Source organism: Tympanuchus pallidicinctus, unplaced genomic scaffold, assembly GCF_026119805.1.
Source record: "Tympanuchus pallidicinctus isolate F22 unplaced genomic scaffold, pur_lepc_1.0 scaffold5, whole genome shotgun sequence".
In the NCBI taxonomy this organism is placed as follows: domain Eukaryota; kingdom Metazoa; phylum Chordata; class Aves; order Galliformes; family Phasianidae; genus Tympanuchus; species Tympanuchus pallidicinctus.
This window is the reverse complement of record NW_026294769.1, coordinates 58,553,715-58,571,280: the sequence shown is the minus strand read 5'-3', so window position 1 is coordinate 58,571,280 and position 17,566 is coordinate 58,553,715. Positions and strand designations below refer to the sequence as shown.

Here is a 17,566-nt window from a genome sequence, read left to right as displayed (position 1 = left end):
TTATTCATCATCATTATATATTATTACCTATTACATTATATGTACTTTACTGCATAACATAAACATGGCACAGAAATGCCAAGCCACCACTGACACATTCAAATATCTCCAAACGGACTGATTTTCAGAGACTGCCATCTCTAAAGCAGCCTAAGTAATTTAAGTACAATACAGTACTGTGATTTTATGGACAGTCTCAGATGGGTCTGCAGACCACATTCTTACTGAGATATATGCATACATTCAGAAATGTCCTCAGTGACATTCTTGATTTTGCTATCTGTACAGAACAGTTTCTCTTATTTATATAATTACATTTGATTTTAATACATTTTAAAAATTTGTTGGTTTTAACTGATGATGAGAACCTTTTTCTTTACTGACTTCATTCAAAATGTTTTCTCAGATGAATATTCCAAATTCTTTGCTCACCAGTGATAGTTATATTACAGAGTTTAAATCCAAAAATTGAATCTTTCTCTTAAAGACTGAAGTAAAACACAAAAATGAAAATGAAGAAATCATAAAAAGAAAAAATCATGAAATACCACTTATTCGTTCTGATCTTTACCTAAAACATTCTTTTAAGACCCCCTGTGATGGAGATCTTTTCAGTTTTCTAGCAAAATTTCTACTGGTATTTTACTACCTATACTGTTATAAAACATTTCTCTGATAAGAAAAAGTTAAACTTCATATACTGCTCCTTCATGGATATGGAAAACAGATGATTCTCTTTCTCTTTGCAGTCTTAAAAATGCTTATAATTAGTTATTTTCCTGTTAAACATTTTATTAAGTTAAACTTTCCTGATTTGTTCAGTTTTCCAGAGTTATGGCCATTTTTCATCTTAAGTCTCCTTGAAAATAATGTACATCTTTCTTGAAATCCAGCAGTCTGAGAGGGACACAAAATTTCTGTAGGTAATTGAACCTGGATGAAGCTGAAAGGCTATTTATGTTTATGTGCTTTAAAATAATATTTTACATCTGTTTTGACTGATTTCTTCTGACAAAAATATATAGTCATTTTTTTCTTTATTTGAAATGAAAATCTGTTTATATATATATGCAATATATATGCAATACCTAAAAGACTCATCTAAATTCATAGCATTTTTTTAACTAAAGTTTGCTACAAGACCAAGTTAAACCACTATGAGTACAAGTGTAATTAGTACAAGAGAAGTCATCTGGATCAGATCTCAGTATCTGTTAGCTGAATGGAAATGTTTGGTTTCTGTGTGCCAGAATGAGACTGTATTCACTGGTCAGATGCTGAAAGATACAAGTAGTGGATATTTGTAGCAGTGTGCTGCTATACATATGAGAATATATTCATCGATTTATTTATGTAAATCTTATGCAGGCTATAAATTAAGCATACATAATCAACAATAGTTTTTTTTCCTGAGGGCAATTTAACTGTAAGCCTCTATTATTATGCTTTATAGCTAGATAGTAAATACATGAACTGAATGATTCAGTTTTCACTAAGGCAAAGTATCTTCTATCTGTTTATAAGATTAGGTTTGGGAAAAATAATGCTATGAATATTTCAGTTAAGAATTGCATATATTCATTTCAGCATGGAGTGGTTTAGGAGGATATATAGTGCAAGTTGTTGTTTCTCTGATAGGGATAGAATATGAAAAACATCACAGTGATTTAGGATGTAAAAAAATATATATCTAATTGAGAATTAAAAATTATTGGTTACAATATTACAGAAAGTATGAAACTCCAGAAACATGAGTAGAGAATAAATAATTGCTTAAGTATTATGCAAATAACCTACTGTTATTAAGGGGTAACTCAAAAAATTAACAGGATTATCTTTTTGCTGCATGAAGGCTAGAAGTTTGGATATATTACCTTAAAACAGAAATGATTCAGAAAACTTTCTCTAGCTAATTTTTTTCCTAAGTGTTTGTTCAGCTACATTTACAGTTGCTGGGTTACTTTCCTGGCCCTTTTAGTTCTGGCTTCTATTAGAATTGCTTGTTGATGCTTGTTGAATGTTTATGGAGACCAAAGAGTGGATATGAGTACAGTGAGGTGGTGAGTGATGTGTTTCAGCAGTGGTGACAGTGACAGTGGGTTACCTCTGCTGGTGCAGATCTCTAAGAGTGCAGCACACAGGCTTTTGTTCATTGCTAAGCAAAATTAATAGCTTACGGTGGTGACTATGCTGAAAAATAGTGTTTCATAGCTAAGAACTTACTCTACCAAATAATACTCCTTGTATCTGTTGCAGTTTCCATGAAAATAAATAGGAGGCATTAATTTCAGAGTAACTTACATATATCTACAACATTTTTTATGATTGATGTGCACTTTCCTTGGTATGCTTAAGATCCAGGTAGAGCTGCTCCAAATCAGGTGTAGATGAATGTGTCAACTTTTGAGCATTATTCATTGCCTTCCTGTCCTCTCTGCCTTTGTTTTCTCTGATTCACAGAATCACAGAATCACCCGGGTTGGAAGGGACCTCAAGGATCATGTAGTTCCAACCCCCCTGCCTAGCAGGGCCACCAAACATACACATTCTGATCAGGTTGCCCAGGACTCCGTCCAACCTGGCCTTGAACACGTCCAAGGACGGGGCATCCACAACCTCCCTGGGCAGCCCGTTCCAGGGCCTAACTACTCTCCTTGTGAAGAACTTCCCCCTAACATCCAACCTAAATCTTTCCTCCCTCAACTTGGATCCATTTCCCCTAGTCCTGCTGTTGTCAGCCCTTCTGAAGAGTTTACTCCCCTCCTGGGTGTAGGTTCCCTTCAGGTATTGATAGGCTGCAATGAGGTCACCCCGCAGCCTTCTCTTCTCCAGGCTGAACAAGCCCAACTCCCTCAGCCTGTCCTCATAGGGGAGGTGCTCCAGCCCCCTGATCATCTTAGTCGATTCCTACTGATTGCATACAAGCAGAAGTAGTGGAAGGATGAATGCTGAAGTTGTCCCAACTTTCTTGTTCTGTATGTGATGGTTCAATTTCTGTAACACTGCTGTTTTCTGACTATTCTTTTATTCACAAATAGTTTGTAGCTGATGCTGTTTTTTAAAAAATATATATATAACTGTAATATCAGTTTTTAAAAGTATATATATGATGAGTCAAACACAACATAGTGAGCTGGTCAAAAAAGGTGATTCTACTGCTGTATTTAGCATCTTCAATATTCCTTGCAGTTCTGGACTCCACAATATAAAAAGCACATTGGGGTCCTTAAAAGCATCCAGAAATGGGCAACAAAGCTGGTAACAAGGCCAGAATGTCCTATGAGGAAAGAATAAGGACAGTTGGTTTGTTCAGTATGGAGGAGGCCATGAGGTAACCACATTTCTTTCCGTAACTTTTCGAGCAGAGGAAGTAGAGGGAGGTGCTGGACTCTGCTCTCTGGTCACCAATGATAAGATGCACAGCGATGGCACTAAACTATACCAGAAGAGGTTCAGACTGGGCATTAGGAAAGATTTATTTACCATGAGAATGGTCAGACACTGGAACAAGCTTCCTAGTGAAGAGCTTGATACCCCATGCCTGTCAGCATTCAAGAAGCATTTGGATAATGACCTCAACAATATGCTTAACTTTTGTTTATCTGTGAAGTGATCAACTAGTTGGGCTAGATGGCCTCTGAAGGTCCCTTCCAACAGACCTGTTCCATTCTGTCATTCAGTTCTGTTCCATTCTATTCTGTCCTATCCCACCCTGCCCTATCCCACCCTATCCCACCCTATCCCACTCTATCTCACCCTATCCTATCCTATCCTATCCTATCCTATCCTATCCTATCCTATCCTATCCTATCCTATCCTATCCTATCCTATCCTATCCTATCCTATCCTATCCTATCCTATCCTATCCTATCCTATCCTACCCTATCCTATCCTATCCTATCCTATCCTATCCTATTCATTTGACTTTTCTTAGAGATAAGCTCCTTCCTAACTACTTCAATTTTGCAAAATTCACAGAAATTTTATATATTTGAATTTCCCACTGAGGTGTTTTAAGTGTTTGAATAATAAGACGTACTGTGTTGCTACAAATATTACTTTCAGATGACTCCCTAAGGTGTGGAAGGTGTGATTCCCCACTCTGACACTAAAATTGACAAAAGTGTATTAATTGGTTGCTGTAATACATTTTTACTGTACATTTTCTTGTATGCAAAGCAAGGCAAGACAAAACAGAACAGCTCTTATATCACTGGTGTATTTTCTTTCTACCATTACAAATGCCATGCAATATACGGTTGATGGTAGGAGAGGGAAAGCAGCATGTTGCTATTTAACTTGCATTCTCGTGCAAAGGCAGCATATAAAAGCCTAACATCATCTGGATATCATAGCAGTCCTTACCATATAATTACTTGAGACCAACAGTACTTGATCAAAGTAAAAGAAAAACCTCTTATTTTATTTATAAGCCATCTGCCACAAACCATTATCATTTACTTAGGCCCTAAGTTGCAGTTTCCATTTTAATAGTTCTGTTAGTGTTTGGGTGGTTTCTATGAAGATTATTCAATAAACATTGTCCAGAAAAAGCTAGATACTTTTAAAGCATAATCCTCTGGAATGTTTATTAAACAATAATAGTGAACCTTCTGACAGTTTTATATCTGAGAATGTTACAAGGTTATTATGCATCCCACTTGTAATTCTGCATTTCTGAAAACTCCTGTACAACATAATGAGTCTTACCAAAAGCAGATGCATCTGAGTTAACAACAGGGACATCAATGAGCAATAGAAAGCCATGCAGTGGGAAGGGTGGAATGGGGGGTAAAGAATGCAGAAAAGAATTTTGTTTCATTATTTCAACAAAAAGTAACTGAAATAAGAATAACTAGTAGCATAAGGATTTGAAAATCCAAACATACAATGTACACACACCTGTAAAAACATATTGACTTTTTAATGAAGAATCTCTTGACAAATTGAAATTAAATAATTTATGGCATGAACAGATTCTCAAAGACTCAAGAACGTGTCTTAAGTGTTCTCAGGATTACTCTTGTGAATGAGTTTGTGTGTGTCACTTATTTTTAGTGAGCCCACCACACAAGTATTCTTTTATCTATCACCTGTTAAATAGATGTTATCCCTGTTATCAAAGCAGAAAGAAACCTTAGTCTAAGGCTTAATAAATTCAAAACAGAACCTTCAAAAATGCAAGGATAAAAAAAAACAAAAAAAAAACAAAAAAAAACCTCAGCATGTGTCAATAATGAACCCAGTAAATATTGGTTTCCTGCAATAAAAATAATAGGTGAAATTTTGAAATCTTGGAGTCAATGTGAATTTCAGCAGGGTCAGTATAACCAGTAAATCTCCTGAGCAAACTAAAAGATGTGGATGAAGGAAATAAGATTCATATAACAGAACCCACTCTTCTACTCTCCTTTGCCTGGGCAAACAGCTCCTGGTACTCCTAAGATGTGCTCACAGAAGCTATTGTGGCAGTCTAATGAATACCAAATATTTACAAAAGCATTTACTGATTAATTCAGAAACAGGACAGTCAGTTTTGTTGTTATAATGGGACAGTGCCTGATTCAACCACAGTGTGCTTTAGGGGTAAGTAACCAGGAGCAATTGCCTAAGACTGGATACCACGGAGAATGTGCCAGACTACAATAACCAGAAGTAGTCTAGAAGAACTAGAAGTATCCAGTATGACTCAGTCTATACCTTTGTTCTTGCTAGGTGAAAATTGCTGTAGGTCCACACAGATACAGTACATTTCAAATGCATTCCTCTCTGTGACATTAGTAAAACAGCAAGCAGAGCATCTTGTTAGAAATATAGAAGTGCTTTTGTCTTTTTAACTCTACATCCTTATCCACATTTCTTTTTACTGGTGCATGAAAATTTCTAATTTCTAATTTTTTCTTTTTTTGTGCAATGAGTTAGCCACTATGCTTTTGAATGGATTTCAAAGATCCATAGCACATATGCATAACATAGCTTACGCAGTGAGTGAGGCAGTTTCAGAAAGCTGAACAAATAATGCACTGCACATTCATGATGCATACATGCTATAAGTGCATCTGGAAATGCACTCATTACAATTTACAACCTCCTAAAGGGAGGTTGTGGTGAAGAGGGATCTGGCCTCTTCTCCCAGGCAGCAAGCAGGACACGGGGCAATGGCTACAAGTTATATCAGAGGAGGTTCAGGTTGGACATAAGGAAGAACTTCTTCTCTCAGAGAGTAGTCAGGCACTGGAATGGCTGCCCAGGGAGGTGGTGGAGTCGTCGTCCCTGGCAGTGTTCAAGAGGCATCTGGATGACGTGCTGCATGATGTGGTTTAGTACTAGTGGTGGCAATGGTGATGAGGAGACAGTTGGACTGGATGATCTTATAGGTCGTTTCCAACCTTGTGATTCTGTGATTCTATGATTCTATGATTCTATGAAAAAAGAAGACATCAGATGCATGGAAATTTGTGGTGTGTTGGTACCGAATCCTGGGCTGTACCAAGACTTGAGGGGCCTGTGTTTCATCAGGAATTTAATGCTGGGGGAGAAATTTGGGTTTCCTGTTCATGCATTCCAGTATTTGAAGTATAATATGGAGAAGAACTACCGTTCTTTTTTTTCTGGGGCTCTTTCACAGGGATTATTGGCAACCAAAAGATAACCTGTAAATAAATTCAATAGCTATAAAACCACCAAGAAACAAAGGATGGCTAAAAATACACCATCTGATGTGAAAGAAATAAAGGCAAAATATTACTGAACATAAAAGCATGGTGTAGAAATATGATAGATTTGTAAAACTCCCTTGACCTAGCTTAATATCTGCAACATCTCAGTTTTAGTTTCCTAACTAAAACTGAGCTAGTTTACTAACTAAAACTGAGCAGTGAGCTTCCTTTGACTGGAAAATTGAGATATTCACTTCAGGCATCTTTTGCAATGCACGGAGTTTTTTTTGGCTGTTAGCTCTCATTTAAATATTATGTTTAAAAAATCCCCACCACTTAAAACATTCTGCAGGTTTCCAGACCAGAGTGGTCACCTGATAATTCAAGCAGAATTTTTTGTGGTCTGAAACTAAAGGATGTCCACTTTTGACCATCATATGCATTAATTGTTTTTCCAAACTGAAGTTTAAGCAAACAAACAAATAAAAAAAAGCAACAACAACAGCAACAAAACCCTCAGCTGTCTCATTCAGAAAACACCTTACAGTGTGACAATGTTCTTTTCTGTAAAAGTGTTTTTAAAACTAGCAAGAGGCAAATGTAAGTTATCAACTTTGTAACGAATCTTTAGTAAGTTCAGCTGATGTGGCTCATTAGAACATTTACAGTAGTTACCCATCAGCACAGGAATGCTAATAGATAAGATGAAAGCAACCCTACCTATTAATCATGCAGTTTATGCCTGACTCCTGTTCCTTTCTTCAGCCTTTAAATCAACTCCATCTGGCTCTCACTATTTAGTTGTGCAGCTTACCTTTCACAAAGAAATATCCTTGCTGTTCCAGAAGGAGGTCCAATGTGGTTAAAATTATTAGGCAAAGAGTGCTTAAGTCTGGAATCAGCTTGCTGTAAAAAACATGATGAGCCACAAAACGAAATCAGGAACTAAATCTTCACTGGGTGTAAATTAGTTAGAATCCAGCTTATTTCAGTGGAATGTATTGCAGCCAGTGCCCCAAAATTTTTTTCTACGTGTTATGTGTGAAACAAGATGGCTATGCATGTAACAATCTCTTCATGTTGTAGGCTATTCTGCTTCACATTCTTCTGTGGCAGGGCAGGGATTTAGGTGGATAGAAGGGAATGACCCTGCCTACGTTAACTAAAACAAAACCAAGAAATGTCACCATTTTATTTTGAGAGTCCTAATTCACATTCTTTTTAACTAAATGTAATAGAATACCAAATTATTCTGAGGCAAAGGAACAAAACAGCTTCCAAGATTTTTTTATCAACAGCTTCCTTCTCTTATTACCGTGAGAGAGAGTGTCTTCACAAATTCTGGGGCTTCCACTGCTGAGTTTGTGGATCTCTTTGAGGAGAATCTGACTCAGTAAAATTTCATGTTATTGAATGACTGTGAGATAGTAACAATCCAGGAAAGGTAGGATCATTTCCAGAAAGGACTCATATGCTATAATATTCAAATTGCACCTGCATTTTCCCTGTGGTGAGCTTTCATCTTTTGGTGGTTAGTTTGGAACTGCCATGAGAACTTTACCAGAAATATTTGCTGCAACTTTGACATAGATAGAGACAAACAGGACTTCATGCCAGCAGGCTGTGGTACTTTGGAAAACATGGGAATCAAAGACTGGAAGGGGCTACCACAATGTCTGGTCCCTGCTCCAGTTGCTCAGCTGAATGCCCTTGAAAACTTTGAAATTTCCCTTTTTGGCAAGAATGGTAGATATGCATATTTATGTCACCCGAAGGCCTAAGCAGGCAAAAACACCACAACTACCACCTTTTCTCTTTTACAGCTTGAGAGCTACATTGTGGAAAACATGAAGTCGGAGATGGTGCAGCTGCAGCAGAATGCTGTGCAGAACCACACCGCCACCATGCTTGAGATAGGGACCAGCCTCCTCAGCCAGACAGCAGAACAGACAAGAAAACTCACGGATGTTGAAACACAGGTATGTTCCCAGAGCAGTTTTCTAAAAGCTTTTAATTGCTGACAATTTTTCCCATCTTTTCTAACACATCATGCAAAACATTTCAACAAATGTTTCCAAGAAACTTACACGTTGGTATGAAAAGCAGTGATTTTTTATGTGACTTTCTTCAGGTTTCATTTTGTTGGTATATGTAGCTCTAGGTGTATAAAGCAGGCTGGAATGGCTAGGAAACTAAATCAGTACTTGACTTCAAATTAGTAGCTCAGTTACCAACTGTGAATGATACAAATGTCAAGCGAGATAATGAGTTTCAGGCTAAATCAGAGCCTTTGATCTTCATTATTACTTGCCTTCATTCTTTTTATAAGGTTACTTTTTGGAAGATGTTTCTAGTTGAAAGGTATTATACATCAGCAGCTTTTACAGTGTGATGATAGAGGGACCAGCATCAGCTTCTTTATAAAACACTGTGTATTGCAAAATTGCATATCACATGAATTTGAAAAGCCGTCTTTATATGATTCCTAGAACTAAAATAACACATCTGATTGAAGTGACACTTATATTATTGCTATAACACAGAGTACAATTTCCTATTGGGCTTATTGCAACATACAAATTTTTGACTTCTGAGTTCTATCGGTTTATGATGCTTATTTATTTTTGATCTTCCTAGCATGTGGTATGTTACACAGGAGTTTATGTGTTGCATTTATTTGGTTTGTTCTAGTAGCATATGCACTTCTTGAGAAATCACAATGTTCTTATTCATATCTAAAATATCATTACCATGTTATTATGTAACTGCATTACAATATACTGAGAAACTGCAGCAATTATGAAAGACAGATGCTCTAAAGAACTCTGGCTAGGAACGACAGGTACAAGCTGTTGCTGCACTGCCTTACACAGGTACCTTTTTTCTACATCTCTATTAGTAGATAAACATCCACTAAAGAATGTGGTGATCTGAAATTACCACAGCTTTGAAAAGATATCACAGTAACTTATGAAAATGTTGGGAATGGTATTTCAATAGAATTTATAAATCAATACAATAAATATAGCTAAATTCAACAGAATATCTAAACAGAAATAGAAGCTGTGAACCTTCTGTAAACTGTGATATCACTTGCTCAGCAGAGAGAGGTGTAGCAGGAGGGTATAAAAGACCTCCTTAGGTGTAGTTGTTGAGAACTTATTTGTTGTTACCTCATCCGACTACATAAGGAGAATATACATATGCATTGCCCCTATCTCATTTCCATTGACAAATCAGTTCAAGGTAGAAGCACCATCAGTGCTTCTTATTCTGTACCTATAGCTGAAGAATTTAAAGGATGCTCAGGATACCAATTGGTATCTACCTTGCAGCAGTACTTGATCTGACTTCCAGCCCAGTGGCACATTTCCTACTTTGGCTCTCACAGAAACATGGGAAATGGTAGACTCTGGCTCCACTAGCAATTAGAAAAGCATGGTGCAGAAGGCTACAGAGCTGAGGCTGCTGTTGGCAATGATGAGACAGACAGAATGTGATGAAGTGCCCACAGCTGGTTGCCAGATCTGCCACAAGCCACTCCCTCTATCTACTGCCTCAGCAGGACAATGGAGAAAGTAAGATGAAAACTTCTTTGGTGAAGATAAGGACAGAAAATTGCTCGCTGCTTATCATCATAGGCAAAAATACTCAACTTGAGGAAGAGTATTGTAATGCCAATTAATAATAGTAGGATAGTGAGAACTAAGTAGGCTATTCCACAGATATATCCTCCTCGCAAATCTATCGGTATCTTCCTGTCTCCTTGATCCTTGCTAACCTTTGTAATACATCTGTTCCAACCGGGTCCATCTAAAACTGTGGTGATGCCTCCTAGAATTTACGAATATATACATCTCAAACATCAAAATATCCGTATAGAGATCAATTACAATTTTTTTCAACCACTGTTCCCTATTAAAAGGCCAATCCAAGTCATTCTGTGAGTATCAAGAACTTCAAACTAAAAGAAGGCACTGCATATATTAAGTTGAGAGCCATTTTTTTTTCTTTTATGATAACATAAATTCCTGTTAGGCATACGTGAAAAGATGTTACTATTTAATCCCATCACGAAACTGAAACTTAGCCTTCCAAGATAGGTCTGATAGGTTCCTTTAGAGAGGAGTCATGTTCAGTTCCAGAAGTGATTATACCTCACAGCTGTTGCATGCACACTTACCTACATATTGATACTTGCTTCTCCAGAATCTATGTAATGAAAAACAGTATATCAGCAAAATCAACCATCATAAATAATTTTATTATTTTCATTCTTGATTTTATTTTCACTTCTGAACTATTATTCATCATTTATTCTCTTCCATCTGAATGAACATCTTCTTTCAGTCTGACGTACCCAGTAAAATTTGTTTTGTTGATACAGACCATGCTAAGGTGAAAGATAATTGCATAAAGCATTAAGATTACAGCCTTCAGCTTTAAAAAAAAAAAAGAAATGTAACAGGGCAAATGGTGATAACATAAGCAGACACCAGATTTCTGCCAACACTACAAAGGAGAGATCTTGGGGGAAAACTAGAGTTGGAATTCCATTTACAAAACAGCAGATGCAATACTTTGGGCTTAAATTCAAGTACATATGTACTCTTCTAGTTTAAGCTTGCTTTATAAGAATGCATATTTGAAGCATATCTTTTGCTCTTTCCATTGAAGTAAAACTTATTGGCAGTCACCTTTCCTTCTTCTCCAAGACTAGTACTATTTATTCTACAGCATGCAGGGTTCCAGAGTGTCAGCTGTTACATATCAGTGCAGACTGATTGAGTTCATTTGCTCTAGCTGAGTTTAAATAAAAGGATTTAGAAATGACAGTTATTTCTAATAAATCATCAAATCAGAAGAGAAAGATTTCAATATGTTTACATTGCTATAGCAACACAATTGGGGTATTATAAACGTTAATGTTTTTAATTTATCTTTAAGGTGCTAAATCAAACATCCAGACTTGAAATTCAGCTACTGGAAAATTCACTATCAACCTACAAGCTGGAAAAACAGCTGCTACAACAGACAAATGAAATCCTGAAAATTCATGAGAAAAACAGGTAAGAAACATTCACTGATGTCTTACACTTTTTCTTTGTTGATCATAACCTGGTTTGTCCATATAGTATTATAAGTAACTGATGAAATAAATACATTAAGTTGAAACCATAAGTAATGTTTATGTAATGGTTGAAAAAGCTAGTGTGAAGTTACACTGTGCTAGCTCCTGTATAATACAGTTGATTTCTACTACTTTTCCTTTGCACTGTGTAAAGTAAGTTCGTATCTCAATTTGTTTCGTGACAACTCAGTCATATGACCACAACTGAAAGACATAAGGATAATTCGGATGAGTATTTTCAAGCAGACACATAAATTATGAGATCATCAGCTATTTTTACATGCATTAAAAATAGAAAATCTTGAGTAGTTCAACTAAAATAAATGGATATGATGAACGCATAGAAGAATCTTTCTCTTTGCAGTAATTATAACATTTCATTCTATCTTGCATCTTGGAGCCATGCTTTTTTATTTAAAAAAAAAAAAAAGTTAATTATAAAATTTAGGTTTTATGCTGAAATTCAAGAGTGAAGAAAACAACAGTTCAGCAGCACGTAGCTTATGAAGAAGTAAATCTAATGTTGAGAAGAAATTCCAGTGTTGTTCCTTTCTGTACTGCAGTTATCTTCTTGAATTCTGCATATGCCCTAAATTCAACATTTGCAATGTTGACTTCATACACTAACCTGGACTCTCTTCAGCTCCTCCACTGAAGTACACAGCAACTGAGGCACTGACAGTGCAAGTCAGCTACACAGCAATTCAAGAGGGAACTGATGGCTGAACATGTCTAAAGCTTGAGTTTGATGGCTTTTTGTGAATATCTAAAACTGTGGCACTTAGCAGTCCAGGATCTTAGAGCAGGGATGCTGGGATGACCTTCATTGGCCACCAGATGTCCATTCAGTTGCACTCTTACTCTCTCTTCTCAACTGAACTGGGAGAATAAATAAGATAAAAAACTTTGTAGGTTCAAATAGATAGAGAGACCAATTATTGTATGGGCAAACAGACTTGACTTGGGGAAGAATCAATTTATTTCCAGTTAATGTTGGTTTGAATGTTAAGGAAAAAAAAAAAAAAAAGATAAACACAAAAACACTTTTCCTCCATTTCTCCCCTTTGTTCCCAGGATCAGTTTCTCTCCTTCATTTCCAACTTCTCTACCCTGAGCAGCACAGCACGATGGTCAGTAGGTGCTCTGGTCAGGACATCACAGTTTGTCTCTGCTATTCTTTTCTTCTTACCATTTCTCCTGGCTCCTGCTGGGTTCCTTTCCATGGGCAGAAATACTTCAGGACAGGATTGTTTGGCTGTTGGGGTACACCATGGGCTGCAGAGAGACAGCCATCTTCAGCATGGATCTCTCCACAGGCTGTCTAGAAAGTTCTTTTCCAGTGCCCGTGCGCCTCCTCCCCTGATCTTCACAAGCCACGCTTTCACAGGGTTGTTTGCTTCACATTTTTATCTTTGTCCTCGCTGCCATGGAGACTGGCCATGTCTGACAAGGGGCTGCCCTGTCTTCTAATCAGAGGAGCCCTGTCAGCCTTCTATTCTGCAGTCCCAAGCCCAAAATGGACTTGGACATGGACGGGGGGGACATGGACAACTCTGTCCGGTAAACTAAGTTTCATATTCCTGTCTCTGTAACAGCTAGGTTTAAGCAGAGTGGACAGAGATAGCATGAAACAACAGGGAGAAGGCAAACAGCAGGGATCCAGATAATAAAGAGAAGTAGAAAATGTCATTGAGAAGAAATATGTTTAGCCAAAAATAATATACTGTAAGCGCTACCAGTTATGAAAACTGGCATTCAGTTGTTATAAAGAAGGGGATTCAATTAATTATTTCCACCAAATGTTTGTTTTGTTTTGTTTTTCTGGAGAAACTGGATTACATTCAAAACTCTTGAACTCCATGTATTTCCTTTGGAGGTAGGTGTGGTTAAGTATGGAATTATCTTGTACTCCAGTTCCTCAGGAGTTAAGTAATTCATCTAAATTGTGCTTTTGGGATATTCCTGTAGTTGGTGGAAAGTGTTATCTTGCTGTTGTGCAGGAGGCAAGCTTACACGTTTTACAGACCGATTTCAATTTGAGATCAACCCAAATATTGGCTTTTAAGTATGTAAATACTTGTATTTTTATCTGTTGCTATCTGTTTTGCAACAAAAAATTATTCACTGATCCTGATCCAGAGATTGAGTCATTCATGTGATGTCTTGTGTACCCAATAATCTGAAATTATTTGTCTTAGCAATGTGTCAGGGTGTAAAGCCTTCATGTCAGTAAACAAATGAGTTTGACTGAAGTTGACCTTTGACTTGACTGACATTATGATGAAATAGTCTATGTTGTGGCAAAATGGTCTGGCTTGGTATTTAGGAAAAAAAGGTGGAGTAGTATGTTAAAAAGAAACATTTAAGAATCCATTATTTCTCTGATAGGTGTTTGTGTATAAAAGACAAAATACATGGGTTTTCATCATATCATAAAGCAAGAACTTGGCAAACACTTCTCATGTCTTCCTCCTGTGTCCTTGGGACTGATGAAGCTAGTGAGAGGGTAGCATTATTGTTACATTAAAAAAGGAATCATCATCTTATGTATCATCTATTCATAACGAAGAACTGCATAATCTTAGACTTGTAAGTTCTTGATCATGAAATCATTTATATGTGTGTTGTGTTCATTATGGGATGAATTTTAGTGATTTCAGGAGATAATGAGTTAATGAATATAGCAACGATTTTTAGCTTGCTTAACTTTAAACAATGTTTATTGATTACTCATCAGATGATGTTCAGTAGTAGTTTGCAGTTAAAGTGACTTTATCTATATTTTGAAATCAGTGAACTGAGAAATCTTTTTGTTTTTGTTGTCTACATGGACTGAAAATTGTTGCAAAGGGCCTTTCTTTTGAAGTAGGTGTACACCACAGTGGGAATGAGTGCAGGAACAATTACAATCCAAAATGCAATCAAAACAGTGCACTGGGTGGAGATCATTTCTGTGCTAAGTTTTCCTCCATGTAAAATAAAAATACAGATCTTAATCACTTCCAAAGAACTGTATTTTGGATGAAATAAATACAAAGTATTATAGTAGTAATAAGTGATTGTTGATATATTACGGTACTTTGTATATTATCCTTAAATACAATAAATACTGCTTATCAACAGGGGACTGTTTCATGTTTTTTGACTAGACTCTTTTCTTGGCCTTACTCACTTTACTTCCTGTCTCTGCTGGGAAGAGTGGCCAACTTTTTTATTTTATCCCACTGAAGTGAAAGATATTCCATAGCATAAGTAGAGTCACATTTGCCCCAGTGTCTTGTTTCTATTCAGTGCTCTCATGCCATAAATAATTTAGTCTTGTGGGTTCCCATCCACTGTAATGTAAATGGTGGTTTCTTGCATTGCCATTTTTAATCCCACAAGGGCTTTTAAAATGCTATTTTAATTTATTCTTGAAAGATTTCCCTGCTTAAGTGCTCTTTTGAGCCTTTTTCTTTTTCTTTTTTTTTTCCATAGTGTACTAGCTGCTTCTAACTTGTGTGCCATTTGTTTCAATATGCAAATATGAAAATAAGTTTCTGTTCGCTTCTGAAATAGAAGAGGAAAATCATAATAGATTCTGGACCACTCCATAGTAAACAGCAGGTGTTAAATTTAAACATAAATTCCAACTTGAATTTGCAGAAAATCAAACTACAATAGCATTTAATATAAGAACTGTCATCCTATGTAAGATGTACTTAAAAAAGGTGAATTTCCATTTGACTGTGTGAAAGATGTGGAAACACAGTTTGAGTGACTTTTTTTTTTTTTTACAAGCTGTGCATATGCAAGAAGGTAAAGTCAGGTTCATTTTATTCACTTCATTTTTGTGATTTCAGTGGAATTGTCTTATAGCTGAAATAAAAAATAGGCTGAGGCTAAATAACCTGGCCTGAAGAACTATGGGGATACTTTTTTATAATCCTTGAACCAACTAGCACACCTACTTAAGTACAGATAGTTAGCACCTTTAAATTCAGGAAAAAAAAAAGTCACATAAAAGCGTCTACAAAGCAGTATCTTAATGAGAAAATACTATTACTGCACTCAAATATAGGCATTTAAATTCTCCACCTGTTTATCTTCCCATACAATCTTTATAGAAGAAAAACACATATATACAGTTAAGAATTTTTTTGTAGTGTGATTTTTTTTTTCCTTTATGTATTTATTTTTATTTTTTATTTATTGAATAGCTTAACAAAGTAAATGATTTTATACATCTTTCTAATAAGTCTTTTTAAAGGTTATTTTAATGCAGAAGATGTCCATCTCTAAGATCTGGTCTACATCCCACTCCCACATGTTTAAACTGAGGCCTCCGAAAAGAAAGACTTTTTTTTTTTTAAAAAAAAAAAAAAAAAAAAAAAAAAGCTTTCTGAAACTGCGATGGTCTGGAATGGATTAGTGAATAAACTATGTACCTTATAAGGCAGATTGTCTAAACCAGACTTCCTTCCTCCCCAGAGAGCTACAAGATCGCTTTCTACATGTTCTCCTTCATCACCTTTCAAACCGACGGCAGTTTTTATTGGAAGTCATTCTCTGACTTCTGTATTGGCCTTATACCTTGTTCAGCATCCTCACAGGGCTTTTTCTGAATTACCTGAGCACAGCACACTAGCATCGAGGCATATCACTGGCTTATATCCTGACAAAGCTAGCATATAATTTGTTGAAAATAGATTCCCAGCCTGATGAATCACAGTATGTTGTGCAATAAAAAAACATGGTTACTTTGGAGGAAAACAAAGAGTTTTGTTTATTATTTAAATGTCTTTAAGGTAATAGCTCCAAGGAGCCATTTTCAAATGGATAATATTGATACTTACCCATATACTAACATTTCGTTGTTCTTTGTAACTTCATTGTGCTCCCAATATGCTCAATATTTTCCCCCAGATTGAAAGCTACAATTTAAAAAATATGCATACATGTATGCATATGTCTGTGTGTTCCTGTATATATAGATATGATGTTCCTAGTGAATAGTGACTTACTTTTTTGTGGTTCCATGACTACTTCATCTGTTTAGGTCTGTAATGTTTTCAGACCTAAAAGAAAATTGTGCTGTAAACTTGAAGTAGAAAGGAAGCAGTCATTTCATCGTATCAGTGGCGTTTCACATCAAAGAGTGTTGTACAATTATATTCAGTGTTTACAGATTAATCGGTATAAAGACACCCTTCTTTTTAATTTTTGTGAGTTTTTATGTCAATAGCAGTCATTAATGAAAGCTAGTAGAAATATTTTCAACTCTGTTTTCATAACGTGTCTCGAAAAATGGATAAAACTTGTTAATCAAGAACTCAACAAAGTTCTTTCGTCATTCTATTTGAGTATTAGAGGTTTTTTTATTCTTTCTTTCTTATTTCCATATTACAGTGCTCTGACAACCTTTTAAAAATCCTAAATGTATTATGTATGTCTTTCAACCTGTTTAAAGATTTCTTGATGAGGTTTCTAAGACTTTTTATTATTTAAATGTGCTATAATATATATTAATTTAATGATATACGAAGAAATCTGTCCCTGTTGGAGTCAAAGTCCCTAAGAGCAGCTTTTCTCATGCTGCTTAGAATTTTTTTCCTTTTGGAACATGCTAGTGCAAAAGTCTCGAGTTTATTTAAATTTTTGCTTTTGTTCATCAGAGATTTTAATAAGTTTCTCATTGATTCTTAGTAAAACCGAATTAAATGCAGTTGTTATGGATTTCTCCTAGGAATATAGGGAGTGGTCCTGTCCTGAGAACTTACTCTTATCTGTGGTATAC

General features: G+C 36.1%; 1 protein-coding gene across 2 annotated transcripts in view; it reads left to right on the top strand.

The window, feature by feature from the left end:
• ANGPT1 (angiopoietin 1) overlaps positions 1-17,566 on the top strand; it is a 163,014-nt gene that overhangs the window by 67,912 nt on the left and 77,536 nt on the right. For both annotated transcript variants that reach the window (XM_052704682.1, XM_052704683.1), the window contains exons 2-3: positions 8,483-8,638; positions 11,607-11,728. In XM_052704682.1, coding sequence (XP_052560642.1) covers positions 8,483-8,638; positions 11,607-11,728 — 278 coding nt within the window. The remainder of the gene's footprint in view (positions 1-8,482; positions 8,639-11,606; positions 11,729-17,566) is intronic.